Raw genomic sequence first — 20,224 nt, forward strand, 5'->3', positions numbered from 1 at the left:
GAGGTGGGAGGGCTGCTCCTTGTTTTCACCCATAAATGAAGATGGGAGAACTGCTTCGCGTGTGACCCGCAGCTGTTTTCTACACGGGAGCGCGTCCCTTCCCACGATCGGAGGCCGAGAATCGCAAAGGGTTCTTATACTCAGGTCCGCTCTAACGTGAGGATGGAGACCACACACAGCCCGCGGCCCTTCCCCACGCAACTGGGTAGGGGGAGGCTAGTGGGGGCGACGTACCTCAGCTGCTCCTGACTCTGCACTCTTGCATTCGCACGTTCAGGCCTGCCCGGCAACCGGGACTGCATTTTACACGGCGGAGAGGCTGTTGAAAGCCACAAATTCACAGCTCTTCGCCCGCCCCCATCTAAAAACAGCAACAAGCCCTGCGATAGAGAAGAGGAGCGGAAGCGCAAACTACTCTCTTTTCCTTCCAAGTACAGAATCTTTTCTATCCTAATACTGTAAAAGAAACTGAAAGTCCCTTAGAGCTCTGCCTCCCTTCAGCCATGGCTACCGCCGCGGAGGCTGTTGATCTTGCTAAGAATTTGCAGGACGAATTGACTTGCTGCCTTTGCCTGGATTTTTTTAACAAGCCAGTACTGATTATAAAATGCTCCCACAGCTTCTGCAAGGAGTGCATCTCTGAGCACTGCAAAAAGATGGGGCCCAAGGCATTGTGCCCCAGGTGCAGGGGGGAGCTCCGTCAAAATAATTTGGTAGACCATAGATCACTTGCGAACATAGTGGAAACTTACCAGCAGATGAAGAAAAACCACCAGGAATTGTGGGGACCCTCCTGGAGAGAGCACCAAGCAGCCAGTGGATCCCAGGATCTGAAGTTGTCAGCTGGAGTTTTCCCATACCAGCTCAAGGTATGTACCGGCTTGATTAGGACGCTGTTGACACATGCATTTGTGGCTGGGTGACTGCAAAATCTAAGGACAATTAGATTGCATGTGGGAAAGGATAAGCAACTATCAAATGCCACAGGCAAAGATCAAATACCAAAGGCAATTCTTGTCTGTGGGTAGTACACATATTAGGCTGGGACTGGTCAAATATTGAGTTTTGATAAAGCACTAAAAGATTAGGAGGTGTACATGCTCATATGAACTGGTTCTAGAACTTCAAACAGGGGTGTTTGATTCCTTAATGGCAGGAGGACTAAGTGTTACATTTCAACGGGACTGAAGGAAAATATCTCCCGCTGTATAGCAAAGAAAATTTGATAATGGCTTGTATTCAAAGTAGTGCTAAGTGCTTCCTTGGGAAAGTGGAAAACCCCCTCCTCCCCTTGACCCTACCCCCCAAAAATATGTTTGTGGTTTTCTAACCCTGCAGAGCAGATACTTTGCCCATTCCTTTGTTGCCACATTTTGCACCTCTTGCTGGGGAAGCACCCGAATTCATATGGGAAAGGCGGTCTGTGAGGTATTGTTTTCAAGATCTAGGTTTATATGTGGCTTGTGGTTTTGCATCCTCCAGGAAGTGGTGAAAATAAGTGAAGTCTGCGAACAAATAGAAGTGGCGTTTGAAGCAATCGACAAGTGCATGAAGGACAGCGCTGAAATGAAGGTTGGTACCTGAATGAGTTGCGATGATATGTTTGGCTTCTTTCTACCCTCTCCTCTTCTGGAACATGTAGAAGCCTTTCAGGGTTGTTGTTTATTTGGTCAGAGAGTGTTCAGTTGAGGTCTGCCATGCCCCTTCCTCATAATTCATAAGATTTCAGGGGGATGGCATGTTCTAGTAACATAGAACTGAAGAGTTGGGAGGGACCACAAGAGTCATGTATCTAGTCCACACACACACCCCCAGCAATGTAGGAATCTTTCACCCAACTTGGGGCCCTGAGATTAAGAGCCACATGCTCCACCGACTGAGCTATCCAATTTGGTTATTACAGCGGTACCTTGGTTTTCAAACGTAATCTGTTCTGGAAGACTGTTCGAGTTCTGAAACGTTAGAAAACCAAAGCATTTACTTAGGGAAACATTTACTTATGGAAAAGTCAATACGGAAGTCACGTAGCATGTTCAACTTCTGAAAAGTATTTGAAAACCGAAGCACGTACTTCTGGGTTTTCGGCGTTCGAAAAACAAAACGTTCGACTTCTGAGACGTTTGAAAACCGAGGTGCCACTGTACATCCATTCGCCCCAATATTCCACATACCACAAGAGGCCATTTATTAATTCAATTGAGTCAAGTTGTAAAGTTGTACTTCGAATCGTGCTATCCTAGTCTGTAGATCATAAGCCAGATATTGATATGTCCCTTCTTATACAAAATCCCATAGTTTTAAAGAGGCAGAAGCCCATGTAGGGGTTGAGAATTCCTGTCTGTGGGATAGAGGGGGAGCGGAACTATCCCAAAAGCATTTGAAGAGTTGTGTCACACCTCTTAGGAAGCTCTGAGCTTATGTGTCCTCCTAAATCAGCTTCTCTTCCCTTGGTTTTAGGATTCTGTATCTCGGATCAAAAGTTCCATTAGAGAAGGCTTCAGTTTTATGAAGAAGTATATTAATGATCAAGAGGAAAAGGTGCTGAATGTTATTGACGAAGAATGTGCTGCCGCTCAACAAAGCATAGACTTAATGAATGAGCAACTCACAGCAAGAATTGACAGGCTTTTGGAACTGCAAAGTAACTCTGAGGAAGTGATTAAGGTAAAAGCGGTGGGGGAGGAATGAGATTAACGGTGCACGCTTACTTGGATATAAGATCGATTGAACAAATTGGATTTGTTTTCTGGGAAAACAAGTATAGGATCGAGATGCATGTCATTGTGGCTTTTCCAGTGCAATACAAAAACAATGCCTAAACTTACTCTCCAATTCTAAAGATATGATATGTAAATTTGGACCAACTCTCGGAATCCCTGAACCTAGAGAAAACTTCCCCTTTTGTTTTTGTTGTAGCACTTCTGAACATAAATCCCTAAAGCAGCATTTAAATTTCCTTTTTCTCAGTCCTCATCTCCCTGCCCAGATGTGTTTATGAGTTACGCAGAAACTTGAGAATCACATTTGAATGGGCTCAGTTTATATTGGCTGTATCTTAAGGACCATATGCAACTTCTTTCAAATGGAACCTGTCAGGCACAGTACTTGTAAAAACATTTTTGTTATGCCAGGTTTATCAGATAGGCTGATTTTAACATTTTGCCTGCTGATTTTAGTCATGCATTTCATGATTTTTAAAAATATTGTAGCAAGCCTTGAGTTCTTATGTGAATAGAATATAGAATAGCATTTACTGCATTCATCCATAGACTACAGCAGAAATCCTTTGTGATTTAAAAAAGTGGCATATAAACAAACAAATAAAAATTTGTTTTCCAGGAGCTCCAGGATTAAGATTTTAGGGCAAAAGGAATAACAAATATATGTGACAGAACTGGAAGATTTTAGAAACACCATTCATTCATACTAGCCCCTGAATTAAAATACTTTTTTAAACTTTCTATTAATATTATCAGCATTCTTTGGAAGGTTTTACACTGCCCTGGATAGATTTATATACAGATGTATTCCAGATATTTTTTTTCTATTGGAAGTTTTCAGTCCACCGCTCTGAATCTATACTTTTCTAACTTAAGAGTTGTCAGAAATCCTTGCTGGAAATGTTGCTTGTTGTTGTGACCCGACCCCCCCCCCCAATTATTAGAATACCTCATCGGAACAAGAAGTTTCCATTGGTGAGCCTATCAGAGTGACCGAAGTTGTTCTTGGTGTTCAAAAGATTTCTGGCATCATATATGCAGTGGAAGAGTTCAGAAGGCAGCTGGATAGGGCAGTGCTGGAAAAATGCCCCAGGCAGCAGCCTCATGGTGAGTGGAGTTTGAAATTTTCCACTAGCTAAAGGAAGTCTGAAATGTGTTTGATCATTACCAAGCCGAGTCCTGTAAGATGCTGAAGAAGTAAATAGGAGTCTGCATACTTACACCAGTGTAGTGCTGACAGCCAGAAACATTCAGGTAGTACTGTCTTGGCTGGATCAGACCATGTCTGGCATTGTGTCTGACAATGATAGCAGCCAAATGCCCCTGGGAAGTTAGTGAGGAGGGCTTAATAGATGATTTGCCCCACCACAGAGCACTCTGAATCTCTGGAATTTCCCACTACAGTCATACCTTGCGTTACAGACACTTCAGGTTGCGTTTTTTCGGGTTATGGACTGCTGAAAGCCAGAAATACTGGAACAGGTTACTTCCAGGTTTTGGTGGTCGAGCATGCACAGAAGCACTAAATCACGTTTTACACATGCGCAGAAGCGCTGAATCGCAACCCACGCATGCGCAGATGTGCCGCTGTGGGTTGCAAACGCTGCGAGTTGCGAACGTGCATCCCGCCCGGATCATGTTCGCAATCTGAGTGTCCACTGTATAGGTATTTTTTTTAAAATCAGATCTTAAAAAATGTAACGGGACCCCTGACCATTAGGTCCAGTTGTGACCGACTCTGGGGTTGCGGCGCTCATCTCGCTTTATTGGCCAAGGGAGCTTCCGGGTCATGTGGCCAGCATGACTAAGCCACTTCTGGTGAACCAGAGCAATGCACTCCCGCTGGAGTGGTACCTATTTTTCTACTTGCACTTTGACGTGCTTTCGAACTGCTAGGTTGGCAGGAGCAGGGACCGAGCAAGGGGAGCTCACCCCGTCGCGGGAATTCAAACCGCCGACCTGATCGGCAAGTCCTAGGCTCTGTAGTTTAACCCACAGCGCCACCCACATCCCAGTTTTCTTAATCTTTACAGCTGTGACAATTTGTATTAGTGCAGTGAACTTGATTTTGGATTAATATATTAAGATATCCACACATATGCAAACAAATTCAAGGTGCTTTCTTCACTCGACAGACACCCTATTCTTTTTCCTGTTCTGCCAACACTATGAGTACTGGACCCTGTTAGTCATACAGACAGGACCGCTTGATGAGAGGTTTATTCTGTTGAGACTGCTGTTTCAGTTCTGGTGAAATGGGGAATTTTACGGAGGAAATATTAAGGATAGCCTTTCTTTTTTTAAACTGTGAGTGATAGCTGCTATTATTAGCAATGTGTTTGCGTTGTGTTTCCTGCAGTATCCCAGAAGGAAATCTCTGTTGAGGTTTTGATAATAGGCACATTTATTTAAATTGGCTAATTCCTAAATCGACAAGTTCCTTTGTTGATTGTCAGCTCTAGTGCTTATATTTCCCTACCCTCACCCCAAAGATGTGGACGTGTGCACAATATTTGATAATTTTAGGCCAATATGAGTAATTACAAAGATGTTTAATGATACTCCAAAATCCACAGTTGTGCAATACCTTTATTTGGATCCACTAAAGTATCACATTTTGTGAGTTTTTGAGAGCTCTTCATCAGAGAAGATGGTGCACAAAAGTGGGCAGGGGCAATAAAAAGACAAGAGTTTAAAAATTAGGCTTCATGTTGTTGCCATGAGGTCCACTCAGAGACTCTGTTCCAAGATGTAGATTGTTGTCCAAATAAGTCCCTCACATATACAGAAGTTTTTACTTTGAATATGAGTTTAAAGACCCCAGATTCTAATCTAATCCAGATCTGAATTGAAACCATAGTCTGCAAAGGAGGAACAATTTGACATGTGCTGTCAACACAGGCTTCGCGTTTCAATAATTTAACTGAGCGTGCCTTTTTTTTTTTTTTTGCCTCAGAATTTTCTCCAGGAACAAGTAACATGACTTGTGACTCTAATGATATCCAAACCGACGTGGCAGAGGATGAAATTGCCTCCACCAGCAGTTCTTGTGAGTAGTTAACTAACTGAATCTTATTCCTTCTCTGTTGCTCTCATGCGCTTGAGTGATTTTACAACTTTGAGCAGCTGCACAGAGGTTCATGGGACTGCAGCCTCATGCTTCAAGTTGTGGCAGAAGTTTTTTTCTGAGTTGAAAGCCACAGCTCCCTCTAGTTAATGTTCAATGGGCCCCTGGATCTTTTCAAGAAAAACAGTGCTTTAAATGTTGAGCACCGTAAGAAATCAAGTAACTTCTCTGTATAGTCCCACACTGCGTGGTCTCAGAGCACATGAGGTTGGTGAAGCTAAGCAGGTGTAGGTCTGGTTAGTTCCCGGATGGGTGACCACATGGAAAACACATGGATACTACCTTTGGTTGCATCGCAGAAGAAAGATTGAATGGAAATGTAAGAAAAGAAAATAAATACAGGTGTACCTTGGTTTTCAAACTGCTAAGTTTTGGCTCCCGAACTTCAAACCCAGAAGTGACGGTTCCGGTTTGTGAACTATTTTTTGAAGCTGGGGCTTCCACGGCTTCTGATTGGCTGCAGGAGCTTCCTGCAGCCAATCAGAAGCCACACTTTGGTTTCCAAACGTTTTGGAAGTCGAATGGACTTCCGGAACGGATTCCATTCAACTTCCAAGGTACGACTGTAAATGTATAATCCCAGGGAGGAGTTTTTAGGGCCACCTGTATGGTCTGCAGCTATCACATGACAGCATCCCTCTGTTGTTGGTTAAGGACCTCTTGCAAACAAAGGGACGCGGGTGGTGCTGTAGGTTAAACCACAGAGCCTAGGACTTGCCGATCAGAAGGTCGGCGGTTCAAATCCCCGCGACGGGGTGAGCTCCCATTGCTTGGTCCCTGCTCCTGCCAGCCTAGCAGTTCGGAAGCACATCAAAGTGCAAGTAGATAAACAGATACCACTCTGACGGGAAGGTAAACGGCGTTTTCGTACGCTGCTCTGGTTTCTCCAGAAGCGGCTTAGTCATGCTGGCCACATGACCTGGAAGCTGTACGCCGGCTCCCTCGGCCAATAAAGATAGATGAGCGCCGCAACCCCAGAGTCGGTCACGACTGGACCTAATGGTCAGGGGTCCCTTTACCTTTACCTTACTTGCTAACAAGGGGACTTTCTTTATTAGCACTCCATCAAGATTCTCTTCAGGGAACCAGCTCCTCTTCTTCAGCAACGTTATCGGCCAGAGATAGTCCAATGCCAGCAATTTCAAGTCAGTTTTCTCAGTGTAAGTATAAGTCACTGTATATACAAGATAGTGGTGTTAGGAAGTGTGGACATGGCATTCAATGAACCCTTGTTTTGGTATTTCAAGACCTAGATTGATTGTCCTACTGCTGAATTCTGTCAGCTTAAAGCAGTTAAAGCAGCTTAAAGCAGTTAAAGCAGTGTCGGATTTACGTATAAGCTAAACAGGCTATAGCTTAGGGCCCCACTCTCTTGGGGGCACCCCAAAAAATTAAAGGAAAAAAACAACTGGATGTACATTTCCAAAATATAAGATAAAAAACAAATAAAATAAAACCTACATACAATTAGAGCTTAATAATTTCACTATTAATATACTTCTTCTTAATTGTATTTCTCTATTAATATACTTCTTCTTAATTGTATTTCAGTTCAACAATAACTTTGATAAAATACACATTTTGTTATGTGCAAATGGCTTTAGATACCTATTAGGTCCATAAATTACCATATAGCATATATTCAACCCAAAAAAACAGTGACAATTTGTTATTGACAAAGGACAGCTGGACATATAAAGGGCCCCATTACCTTCAGTAGCTTAGGGCTTCATCAAACCAAATCTGGCCCTGAAGAGTCATACTGTTTGTTTGTCTGTTTTAAGAGTCAAACCTTCACACTGAAATCATGAACTTGCTTTCTTTCAATCCTATGTTTTGAAAATACAGCATGGCATCTCTTAAGCTTTGTTAACTGACAGCTTTCAGAAAGCCTGTTCATTGGTACATTTAGTTTTATTGAGCTGCAAGATGTTTTGTAAACTTCTCCAGATTGTGTGAGATAGGATCTGGTTCTAAATGATTTCCTAGCCACAGAGAAATATTTATCATATACAGTACTCGCCCCACCCCCACCAATGTACTTTGGGATTTTTTTTTTTTTTTATAATCATATTTATTAAAATTTCCAATAATAACAGAGTAGGAAAATAAGAAAGATAAAGAAAAGAAAGAAAAAGAGAAACTAATTTAGACCCTTCTTTTCATAACCTTCTTTCTGGGACTTCCTCCTTCCCCTCCCGATTGTATTCCCCTTTCTCTAAGTTGGTTCCACAAGTTCTCATCCCCCATTAAACCTAATATATTCTACTCATAAACCATTTTAAATTTACACAATCTTAACATCACTTTGGGATTTTTAATTAAATAGCCATGATACAAAATGAGCATTGATTGATTAATTGAATTTATATACCACCCTATATCCAGGGGTCTCAGGCCGGTTCACAGAATAAAATCAAGATATAAAACCACAGAATATAAAAACATATAAAATATAAATATAAAAACAACAACCCAATAGCCCCCCCCTACAAAAAAACACATTTCAAAAGGGCATAGGATGTAAATCAGATCAGCCAAATGCTTGGTTAAAAAGGAATGTTTTTGGCTGGCACCTAAAGGTGTATAATGAAGGCGCCAGGCGAACTTCCCTGGGGAGAGCTTTCCACAAACAGGGAGCCACTGCAGAGAAGGCCCCGTTCTCCTATTGCCACCATCCTGACCTCTTGTGAAGGAGGCACATGAAGAAGGGCCTCAAAAGATATTCTCAGGGTCTGGGTAGATTCATATGGAAAGAGGCGGTCCTTGCCTGTTGCAGAAATTCTCTTGATCCAGTACGTTGATCTTGTTTAATTTAAATGATTTTGCTTATTATAGGGGCATCCAATGTGACTTTTGATCCCAAGAGGGTCAGCAACATGCTTCAACTCACAGAAAATAAAAGGACAGTCTCTGTGACCTCTTGGGAATCTGACTATGAATATTGTCCGAAGAGATTCCGTATCAGCCAGGTGTTGGGCTCCCAGAGTTTCTCTGAAGGGTGTCACTACTGGGAAGTTAGCACCAGAAACAGCAGAGGATGGGCTATTGGTGTCGCCAGTGAGGACATTGGTAGGAGTGACAAGCTAGGGAGAAGTGAGGTATCCTGGTGCATAGAATGGTCAAGGAAACGGCTCTCAGCATGGCACAGAAATCAAGAAACTCCAATTAGTGAAGAGAAACCTCTGCAGGTTGGCGTTCTCCTGGAAATTCCAAGCAATCGCTTATCTTTTTATTCTCTCACTGATAAGGTAACCCCTTTACATCAGTTTGAAATCCATGTGGTAAACCCTGTCTACCCGGCTTTTTGGATCTATGGTACAGATATAGGTGGCTTCTTAACTATAAACGATATCAAAAGGAATTAACCAGAAAGCGGTTTAGTCATACTGGCCACATGACCGGAAAGCTTCTGTGGACTAATGCCTGCTCCCTCAGCCTGAAAGCAAGATGAGTGCTGCAACCCCATAGCTGCCTTTGACTGGACTTAATCATCCAGGGGTCCTTTACCTTTTATTACCTTATACCAGAACTATAAATACATACCGTCTTTATGCTGATTTGCCCTGGAGATTCCTGAGAATTGTAGTTTAGTTAGCATGCTTCCATTTTTGATGTGTGAATTGCTCCCCCCTTCCCTGCTGAGAGGAAATTAATTTACTTACTAAGCCAGTTTGACTCTAGTGTGCCAATACAATGGAAACTTGGTTCTCAAACTCAATCCATTCTGGAAGTCAACTTCCAAAACGTTCACAAACCAAGGCGCAGCTTCTGATTGGCTAATTGGCCCAGAAACAATTCCGACAGCCGAAACGGATGTTTGGCTTCCGAAAAATGTTCACAAACTGGAACACTTCCAGGTTTGTGGCATTCAGGAGCCAATTTGTTCATCAACTAAGCTGTTTGGGAAACAAGGTACCACTGTACTGCACATTGTCACTGGATGGAGGCTACAGAATTATGGCTGTAGAAAGAGCTTCAGGTTTGGAATGTTATCGCATGCTCTTTGAACAGAATGCCCAGCCCAGCGCATGAGTGCTTTTCAAGTAGTACTAAATTGCCTATCTTAGTTTTGTTCCTAGCAGCAGTTTCATATCTGGCAAAGCAGATTTATCATTCATGCTAAATAAGGCAGGCAGAAAAATATTGGATGTCTCTTTTAAAGCCATATTTTGCACTTTAGAACATGTTCGGATGCTTGACCAGTGTTTATAGCTACATAAATCTTCAATTTCCAGTAGCCGATAACAGAAACCACAACCCCGCACTGGAAGTTCACCAATTTACTGAACAGAAGTCAGAAGTTTGTCTTCTCTCTTCTGTTCAAATGTAACAAATTAGTTCAGCATGAAAAAGGTTTGTTCACTCGTTTCCCCCCTTAAAAAAAACAAAAAAACTTTATGATGCTAGGAGCCAGTTTGTAATCCAGTGACTGATACAGTTGCAGCAGAAAATACCAGCTGCAGACCAACTGTTGCTTAGGAAGAAGGCAAGTGTTTATTTGTATGTGAATCAGCTTCCATTGTTTCAGGTCACGTGCTACAAAGGTCTCCTTTCCACAGGGGCCAGGAATCCAAAATGATCATAACTACTGTGCTCTATTTCCTTCCCCAGTTAGAGAGGAGCCTTTATTTACACCAGGGGTGCGGACACAGGTGGCGGTGTGGTCTAAACCATTGAGCCTCTTGAGCTTGCCGATCAGGTTGGCGGTTCGTAGTCCCCAGGACGGGGTGAGCTCCCATTGCTTGGTCCCTGCTCCTGCCAACCTAGCAGTTCGAAAGCACATCAAAGTGCAAGTAAATAAATAGGTACCTCTCCAGTGGTAAGGTAAACGGTGTTTCTGTGCACTGTTCGGGTTTCGGTGTTCCATTGCGCCAGAAGCGGCTTAGTCATGCTGGCCACATGACCTGGAAAAACTGTCTGTGGACAAACACCGGCTCCCTAGGCCTATAAAGTGAGACAAGCTGCTGCAACCCCAGAGTCGTCTGCGACTCGACTTAACTGTCAGGGGTCCTTTACCTTTACCTTTTTTAGGGGCACATGTGGCCCTCCAGACGTTCTCTTTTTTTGTTTTGTTTTTTTATAAAGATTTTTATTGGGTTTTCACATTTTTTAAAGACAAACATACAAGTAAAACAAACAGACAAAAAATACACAAAAACAAAGAAAAGATATAAAGTTTCAGAAAAGAAAAAACTTGTTTTCATAACCCTGGTCTCTGACTTCCCCCCACCCCCTCCCTTGCATCCCAATTCCCAAATTTAGATCGGCAAATTGTTATTTCTCAAAAACCTTAACCAGCTCGATAATAGTCCTTTTATAAAAGTATACGATTGTTCTAAGCAGGATCTCAGTTTTCTTCCAACGATTTCCCATTTTATCTTTCATATTGATCATATTAATTAATTTCCATTATCCTGGGTGTTGTTAAAATTACATCTTTCCCTCCCTCCCATCCCCGATTTGCGTCCCTTCCCAATATATGTCCAAAATATCAGTTCTTAGCCTGGGTTCCTCACGTCCGAGGCTCTCCCATCTCTCACAGTCCCTCTCCGCCGGTCTTGTTTGTAATCCTTTATGTCGGTCCTCAAATCTCGAAAGAGATCTATCACAGTCCATCCATAGTCTCTTACACGCATCTGCTGAAGAATTTCCACAAGGCATGGATCTTTCAAATCATAGTCAAAGTCAGAGTCAAAGTCAATGTGGAGGCCCCAATTGAATTTCTTTATTTTAAATTCCTGTATTCCATAAACTTCCAGGGCCTCCACATTCGCAGACGTTCTCTTTTTTTTTGGGGGGGGGGGGAATAATTTTTTATTAAATTTTCCACAAATATCGCCAATCAAACAATTTCCCCAATAACATATTTCATCTTTTGGACTTCCCTCAGCTTCTCTGACAATCATCCGTGTTTAAATTTTTGTCTATGCATTCCCCAAATTTAGTATCGCCTTTTAAGATACCTTTATAAACATAATTACATTCTTGCAATATTCCTTATTCTTTCACAAAGCTTCTTTAAAACCCACTAGCGTTGTTTGCTCATCACATACACTCTTCAAATACTCCGAAAATTTTTCCCAGTCCTCTATGAACTTGTGATCTCGTTGATATCTAATTTTCCCAGTTAGTTTGTCCAGTTCTGCATAGTCCGTTAACTTGTGGCCCTCCGGACGTTCTCAGCTGTGTAGCAACCCCCGCTGGCGCCTGAAAGAGCCAGTGTGGTGTAGTGGTTAAGAGCGGTGGACTCGTAATCTGGGGAACCGGGTTCGCGTCTCCGCTCCTCCACATGCAGCTGCTGGGTGACCTTGGGCCAGTCACACTTCTCTGAAGTCTCTCAGCCCCACTCACCTCACAGAGTGTTTGTTGTGGGGGAGGAAGGGAAAGAAGATTGTTAGCCGCTTTGAGACTCCTTCGGGTAGTGATAAAGCGGGATATCAAATCCAAACTCTTCTTCTTATTCTCTTCTGGGAGGGGCTAAAGTTATTGAACTCCACCACCCTGCAGCGCTCAAAAAACCAAGGAACCGCAAGCCCCCAAGGCATGGCGGTCACCATGCCACACAAAAGACTTTCGTGCCACCCTATAGACACCCATGATGCCCAACGCCCTCCCCCCCAACCAGTGTGGACTGCCCCCCCCCCAGGCTACCTACACTACTGGTTCTCCTCCAACTCCCAGCAGCCCCGGCCAGCATGCCATACGGTCAGGGATGGTGGGAATTGTCACCCAACAATCTTCGGAGGGCCACAGGTTCCTCACCTCTGGTCTGCACAAAAGTTATGCTAGGGAGCTGATCAAATAGCACAAGGAATTAGGGGTCTAATGGTCAGTGCCTAAGGCAAACTACACCAACTTATTGCCCTCCATATGGTGCTGATGGGAGTTGTAGTCCAAAACATCTGGAGGGCATTTGCAAAAGTGGTTGCAACTATGGCCTATGCGGTCCCTCTATGGGGCGCTTTTGTAAACCTCATGCCTCTGGTGACATTGCAAAAAAAAAATTCTCAGACGCCTTTTGAAACTACCCTCCTGTGTAAGCAACTCTGCTATTCGTTTAGAACTCAAGACCCCCTCCTTAGAGATCCTGATGTGGAGACATGCCTTTAATTACTGGCTGTCTCTTTGGCATAAATTGCCCAATTACCATCTTATTCAGTGCCTTTGGAGAGATGAATTCACCAGCCCATGGGCAACAAAAATCCATTCCAAACTGTTGACTTATGGAATCTCTCCTTCCGATATACTAAACTTGGATCTAATTACAGCAAAAAAAGGTTATTAAACAAAGATTGGAGGAGGTTGACTTGCAACAAAATCTTACTACAGGTGGTGGTACATGTTCCCCGATAAACCAGGGCATTACATTTATGTCCCAGATACCTCGATATCTGTCTACCTTATTGGTTGCGTCGCATAGATTCGCTTTTGTTAGAGCCAGATTTAATGTGTTCCCCTCAAATGTGCTGAACAATAGATTTTCTAACGGTAAAACCTCTGTTTTATGCGCATGTGACAACAAATCAATAGAATCCCTTCATCATATCTTGTTTAATTGTCCTTTATATATTGTTCCCCGATCAAGGATTCTGAGTTCAATCATTTTGGAAACTGTTGCTAAACCACCTGAATTACATCTAGCCTATCTATTCCAGGACACTGACTCTTATAGAACATTACAGGTTGCAAGATTCCTGAATTCTGTTCTTTCATATAAAAGACTTCATGGAATGCTGCATGACTATTAAAATCTAGTAAACTCTATCCATCATCTTTATATTCAAGGCCACAATATGGTACATCTAGAGACTGCATGTAATGTGAAGGAGATTATGTGTTGAAATATTTTAGTTGATATTTTAGAATGTAAAATGCTATTTTATTTACTGATTGGTTTTACCTGGTGGGCTTATAGCCAAATAAAGTATTATCTATCTATCTATCTATCTGGAGGGCATGAGGTTGGAAAAGACTGCTTTATTATTATTATTATTATTATTATTAGCCATCCATTTGACTGGGTTGCACCAGCCAACCACTATGGGTGGCTCCCAACAGTATATTAAAAGCACGATAAAATGTCAAACATTAAAAACGTCCCTATACAGGGCTGCCTTCAGGTGTCTTCTAAAAGTCCTGAGATTTATCCAGAAAAGCGAAATGCCAAAGCAACTTTGTTTGACCTCTTGGAGGTTTTTAGAATATATCTTTTGATGCTGCTTTTTACTTTATAATTCCAAGAGTCGTAGCTCTACAAATGATAAACATAAAGCCAATTTAACAAAATTCTTGAGACTGACCTCCTTTGCAATCTTATGTTCACTTTTTTATCGTTTACATATGCAGGAGGATAGTAAGAACTTTGCAGGGTTCAGACACACTTTGTAGAGATGATAAAGTCTAGAATGTGGGTCAAGAATAAATGAAGGAATATTAATGTTTGCAGTTTTTTTACATATCATTCTGCTTTTTTGTGTTCGCTGGCTGTTTTGTAGAATTTTACAATTAAAATTGTGAAACACGAGGCATCCAAAATAACTTTCTAAAATTCCCTAATAAAATGGCTTTATTTTTTAGCACACAAGACTTTCCCTTGTGCTGTTTCTATAAACCATTTCTGTTTGGATGACGGCACCCCACCAGCTTTGCTCCGTGCTGTATCTCTTAAAACAACCATACAAATACTTATTGTGAAGCAGTGATGGCCAAACTTGGCCCTCCAGCTGTTTTGGGACTACAACTCCCATCATCCCTAGCTAACAGGACCAGTGGTCAGGGATGATGGGAATTGTAGTCCCAAAACAGCTGGAGGGCCAAGTTTGGCCATAACTGTTGTGGAGAGTGCATTGGGAAACAACCAAAGTGCATCATATTGAACACAACAGGGCTGAAGCACAGCCCATTAGGTAGAGCATGAGACTCTTATCTCTGGGTTGTGGGTTCAAGCCCCAACGTTGGTCAGAAGTAGGGCTGCCACCTGTCCTGTATAATACAGTACAGAGTTGTCCCTTATTTCAACGTAAAATGCTACATCCTGTATTGACAGTTTTGTCCTGTATTTCATGTCGTCTGTCTCTCCCAGGGTTGTGGGTTCTAGCCTGACGTTGGCCGAAAAGATTCTTGCATTGCAGGGGGTTGGACTAGATGACCCTCGTGGTCCCTTTCGAATTTTACAGTTTTGTGATTCTATGAGACAGCACACTTCCAAGCTAACAGCACACAGGGAATGAATGGATAGAAAACTGCAGTGCTTTTTTCTGGGTGGACGCAGGGGTACGCATACCCCTAAACATTTTGCGACTCTTTGTACTTTTGTCCATTTACTATATTTATTTTCCCCAATTTGAAATGTAAAATGGTGATTTTCTTGAGTCAAAATGAGAATACCCCTAAACATTTTTAGAAAAAAAGCATTGGAAAACTGGAGGAAGTTGTGTGTGAGTGACCCTCTTAATTCAGCCTTTGTGTTTCTCTGTAAGAAGAATATTGCAGGTTAGGGAGCCGTTGCACATCCAAATCTCAATGGCGCCCCTTCCTATTTCTTCGCACGGGTTACCTCGCTCGTTCAACTGACAACCGGAAGCGCCCCTCTAATCCCCTCGCGCCCGTAACCCTTTAGGCGCAGCTTCCCGCGCTGAATTCATTTCCACTCCCTTCGCGAAAATGAAGCGGGGTACCGCCGCTCTAGGCTCATAGACTTGAAGGCGCCCGACGGCAACATACTGCACAAGGCCTTTCACCATAGAGCTCGGCATTGGCTAGAGCGGCGGCGCGCCCTCGGCCGAGGCATTGCGGCGGCCTCCAATGGCGGCCACCGGAAGCTCGGCCCCCTTTTCCTCCCCTCCGCCCTGTCACTCTAGCCCGGCCACCGCCGCCCCTCCCCATCTCTATGGGCCGCGGAGGGGGGGGGAGGTTGCGAGCGGGGCGGCGGAGTCAACGAGGAGCCGGTTGCTGGCTGAGGCGAGAGAGGGCGGGAGGTTTCAGCAGGCCGCGGGGCTCTCCGCCTTTCCCTTTCCCTCCCTTCGCCCTCATGTGAGCGGGGCCCCCGGCTTGCGAGGGCCCGGCGGGAGGGAGAGAGAGCAGCGGGGCGATGAAGAAGGACGTGAGGATCCTGCTGGTGGGAGAACGTGAGTTGAGGGGAGAGGGAAGGTCAAGGCTGTGAGGGGAGGGGGGAGGGGCGCAGGTCAACGGCCGCTCCCCCCCCTCATGGCCAGATAAACGGGGAGGGGGATGCCGGGGGGGAGGGGGCGAAGGAGGGGGGTGTTTGGGGCGCACGTGGCTTTTTTATTTTTCCAAAAATTGTTTTTATGGAAGATTTTCTGTCTGTCTGGGCAAGGGAAAGGCTTACCTGGGCTCACATAAAAGGGAGTCCAGGAAAACAGGCGCCTGGGACAAACAGGGATGTGTGTGTGTGTGTGTGTGTGTGTGTGTGTTTGGGGTGTGTGGGAATACCTAAAAGAGGACGGGAGGTGGATTGGAAAGAACACGAAGGGGGGAGGCTGGAGATGCAGAAAAAGAAAGTTTTGCAGGACTCGGGCAGGGACAGGATGAGGAGAGGCTGGTCAAATGGGCAGTGGGGGGTGGGAATGATGGCTGAGGAACAGGGCAAAAAGTGGGTGGCACATAAGGAACATGGGCATAGCTGGCGCCCCGCTAAATCAAGTAAATAAGTGAATAAAATACTTAACCAAAAGTAGGAATCGTAGAAAGATGTTGGCGGGTTTTTCTGAGTGCTTGGGGTCGGAAGAAATTTTAAAACAACTGCTGTTGAGACATTTCATTCCGAATGTGCTAGACAAAGCCAGACAGAGGAGGATGACAGGTGGGTGTCCTGCCCCCCTAACATAAATCCTGGAAGGAGAGGTAAATAAAACAGTTGCTTTTCAGAGCAGGAAGTTAGGGAATGATTTTCTAACTTTTTTGGGGTGGTTCACTCTTTTTGGAATTTCCAGGGCCTTAGCACAGCTGCTTTGCACACAGAAGACTGCAGGTTCAACTCCCAGTGTCTTCTGGTACGGCTGGGAGAAGCCCCTGCGTGATGTAGACCAGGTGTTGAGAGCCTTTAGCCCTCCAGATATTGCTGAACTACAACTCCCATCATCCCTTGCCATTTGCCATTGTTGCTAGGGCTGATGAGAGTTGTAGTTCAGCAACATCCCCTCACCCACCTTCCTGCTCCTGACCTAGCTGGACCAATGGCTAGAATCTGTACAGGACAGCTTCCTATGTTCCTAAGTGGTTGGGAAGTGAAGTAACCCTTTTACAATCTGTGCTACCCACTGGGGCAGGGGGAGACTAGTGTTTCAATTTTTACTTTGGTGTGGTGGGGCATTGTATTTATTTGTGTATTCCAGCGCTTCTTCTGTCTTCAAATTCTTGCTGTCAGACCAAACATCTTCAGTCAGTAGTGTCTCCTTGTGAGGAAGTCTGACAGCAGTAATTCTTCACAATATTCCTCAAGTTTCCTCTCTAATAGGTCAGCTGTCTCACACTGGGAAATATTGCTATAGATAGTCTTTCATTCGTTATTTAAACTTAGCCTTAGCTCAGTCTGTGATTTCTACCTGACACATTACTGACTCATGCTGAATCAAAATGCAGATGGTTATAAAGTTTGTTTGAAAGTGACAATCTGTTATGAGTATCCCTTCTGCTTAACAGCTGTCTTGAAAATTTGTGATTGATTTACTTTTAAAGCAGTTCCACAAACGTATGCAAATAAAGTCGTGTTTCCCTGTGGTAAAAATTACGTTATCTGCAAAGAATGTATTCTTGTGAAGCTGTATAAGATAAACGGGCTGCCTACCCAGTCTGTAGGCCAAACAGCTACTACCTAATGCAACTTTCCCTTAATGCAAGGGTTTCCTGACTAGTGTGCTATTTTAATTTGTTGCTTTTTGTGCTAATTTGTGAAGGATATTGGGAAAGTAAAAAATGGCACAAATATATAGGACTTTATCTACAATCCTCTGCATGTTTTCCAGGAAATAAACATGTCTGGCACTGTTCTGTATATTAATGAGACCAGGGTGTGGGTGGATGTATTGCCTTTGATTGTGAATTCATTCCTGAAATTTGATTTGAGGGACTAATATCAGGCAGTATTGCCTTCAAATCGCATTGTTATTTGTAGAATTATTCTTGAATTGTAAAGTTTGGAGTGCTCCTTAGAGCTCTCCTACTGTGATCATGTGTGGGATTTGTAGATATGTAATGGCCTGCAGTATACATGCTCACGTTTATATTCTGCTGTGGATTCCAGTTATGCTGGATTTCCATAACACATTACCGTAAGTTGTACCATGGAAAAGTCAAAACTTGCACTTCTGCAATAAGCAGGTATATCTTTTGATATGATTTTCCCCTTTTGAATAATATGTAGGACATGCAGTACATTCTACCTCTTTCCTCCAGCTCTCCATATGCCCACACTGCATTTAAATATAACTTGTTTTTATCATTTTTAATGGAAACAACCTGTACTCATACTGAAGATAACTTAGATTCTGAGTTGACTTTACTGGATATTTATTTATTTGAATGCATATTACACCCTATTCTGCAGACTCAAGATAAAAATGTAAGTATAGCTCAAAATAATCTTGCACTGCTTCTTGACCAGTAGAAGCAGAGATGCAGAGTTCAGTAAGCTGAAGATAGTTGGCGTTTTAAGATTGTGAAAGGGCTGTGGGTGTGTTCCAATTATTATTATTATTAAACTATATGCTGCTTTATGTAGAACATGACATTTACTTAAAATGAGTTCTGGCATCATTGTACAGATATAATGAGTCTATGTTCTCACTTTTGGATTCAGTCAAACCAGGCATCATATTATTTTCTTACAGCTGCTCTTTGGTTTTTGCTTGAGGATTAAAGTCTGCCTTGCCAAAAAGTGTGTGTATTGCATATCTTGAGAAGGGCATTATAATACCCTTCCGTCTAGAAAACAGATTTTTTTTCCAATTTCAGTGCAGTTGTAGCTAGTTAAAAGTTTTGAACAAATAAACTTGCCGTCATATAAATGTACAAGCAACCTTTCTCTAAGTGAGACTTTAATGTACGGGTTTCATTTCAAAGAATCTGCAGTGGGTTGGAAGCAGTGGCTCACAACCCTCCAGAAAAGATTTTAAGATTGCAGTGTGGAAGGGAGCCAGAGTCTGTTCCACCCCCCCAAAGGCACCATTGGATTCAATCCCTGGTGTTTATGGCAGACAGTTATGGGATAACTTTACTTAGTTTAAAGGCAATGGGATTTTGAAATGGAAAAGGAACTGAGATTTACTGGTTGTGTGTGGTATTAAGCCGACTAATTCTTTATTTCACTATTACTGTTTCCTGGATAGAGAAGTTTTTTTATGTCTGTTGTTTTATTATGCTTTTAGATTTGTTGGAAGCTGCCCAGAGTGGCTGGGGCAATCCAGTCAAATGGGAGATGCACAAGTAATAAAATTAAGATTATTACTGAAATTGAGGTATTTAGCTATATTACTAATTCAGATTTGCAGGGACACCGGTTTTTTGCATTGTGATTGAAATAAGTAGAAGTATGTTTGCACTGTTAAAGATGGGTAGTTTTTAATGTTTGATGTTTTATCGTGTTTTTAATATTCTGTTGGAAGCCGCCCAGAGTGGCTGGGGAAACCCAGCCAGATGGGTGGGGTATAAATTGTTGTTATTATTAATACAAAACTGACATCAAGAGGAACTTGCCCATCTCTTAGCTACTGTTTTCCCATTGTAAGGAGTTTTAACATCCTACAGTAACAGTTTTGGCTATCAGATACAAAATGAATAGTGTGATTATTTCTAGCAGCAGGGTGACCCTTTTTAGAGGTCCGAGCAAAGGTGCCATATATTAAAAATCATTTTGAATCTCCTGTTAAGATAGTAGCAGTTATCTATCATATTCATCCTGTAAGGTCACAAGTAAGAATTCTGCAGATAGCACTCTGGACGGATCATATGCACTTTCAGCACATTGGACCCTTGCATAGCATATAACTTCTATGGTGTTCAGCCAGTATTGGCCCTGTATTCACCTGCAGTGCATTACAGATAGGAGCAGTTATGGGGTTGCCGTGGGTGGTGCTGTCTGTCTACAATACGTATGGTTTTTCAGGAACTTATTCCTGTTTTCATACTGAACCTTTAAAAAACAAACAAACCTTACCTCACATCTCTGTAACCTGTGCTAAGGAGAGAAACCTCTGTCTGAATGAGTTCCGGCCCCCTGACTTGCACCATGTTTTCATTTCAGGGACCTTCTCTTACTTCTTTTTTGGCAATAAAGTCTTTGTTTTGGTGGGGGGAAGGGAGAACAAGATGGCCATTAAACTTCAGTAATTTGCAGGAAAACTCCAGAATGCTATTT

The 20,224-nt window shown here is 42.9% G+C and overlaps 2 protein-coding genes across 6 annotated transcripts in view; both read left to right on the top strand.

The window, feature by feature from the left end:
- The first annotated feature begins 235 nt into the window (after positions 1 to 235).
- On the top strand, positions 236 to 12,757 carry RNF135 (ring finger protein 135). 2 transcript variants are annotated; one of them, XR_014216744.1, is made up of 8 exons: positions 236 to 869; positions 1,483 to 1,572; positions 2,458 to 2,664; positions 3,665 to 3,827; positions 5,677 to 5,769; positions 6,906 to 7,007; positions 8,686 to 9,301; positions 12,631 to 12,757. XR_014216744.1 is itself a non-coding variant. In XM_082212591.1 (7 exons), the coding sequence occupies exons 1-7, from the start codon at positions 504 to 506 to the stop codon at positions 9,213 to 9,215; spliced, it is 1,551 nt and encodes a 516-aa protein (XP_082068717.1). In that variant the 5' UTR covers positions 236 to 503; the 3' UTR covers positions 9,216 to 10,922. The 2 variants fall into 2 exon arrangements, 1 of the variants encoding a protein (XP_082068717.1); XM_082212591.1 differs by lacking the exon at positions 12,631 to 12,757 and having other exon boundaries at positions 8,686 to 10,922.
- Positions 12,758 to 15,672: 2,915 nt separating this feature from the next.
- RHOT1 (ras homolog family member T1) overlaps positions 15,673 to 20,224 on the top strand; it is a 55,796-nt gene continuing 51,244 nt past the window's right edge. Inside the window, exon 1 of one of the 4 annotated variants that reach the window (XM_082212483.1) lies at positions 15,673 to 15,977. In XM_082212483.1, the coding sequence (XP_082068609.1) occupies positions 15,941 to 15,977 (37 nt within the window). In that variant the 5' untranslated portion in view covers positions 15,673 to 15,940. The remainder of the gene's footprint in view (positions 15,978 to 20,224) is intronic. The other 3 variants (XM_082212485.1, XM_082212484.1, XM_082212486.1) reach the window with 3 other exon arrangements.

This window comes from Podarcis vaucheri (genome assembly GCF_965113315.1).
Source record: "Podarcis vaucheri genome assembly, chromosome: 2".
Classification (NCBI taxonomy): Eukaryota; Metazoa; Chordata; class Lepidosauria; order Squamata; family Lacertidae; genus Podarcis; species Podarcis vaucheri.

Excerpts from the sequence above, each read along its gene's own strand:
- RNF135 (XM_082212591.1), top strand. The coding sequence starts at position 504 with ATGGCTACCGCCGCGGAGGCTGTTGATCTTGCTAAGAATTTGCAGGAC. Across the intron at positions 1,573-2,457 it reads AGGACAGCGCTGAAATGAAG|GATTCTGTATCTCGGATCAA; the intron begins GTTGGTACCTGA and ends CCTTGGTTTTAG. Across the intron at positions 7,008-8,685 it reads TTCAAGTCAGTTTTCTCAGT|GGGCATCCAATGTGACTTTT; the intron begins GTAAGTATAAGT and ends TGCTTATTATAG.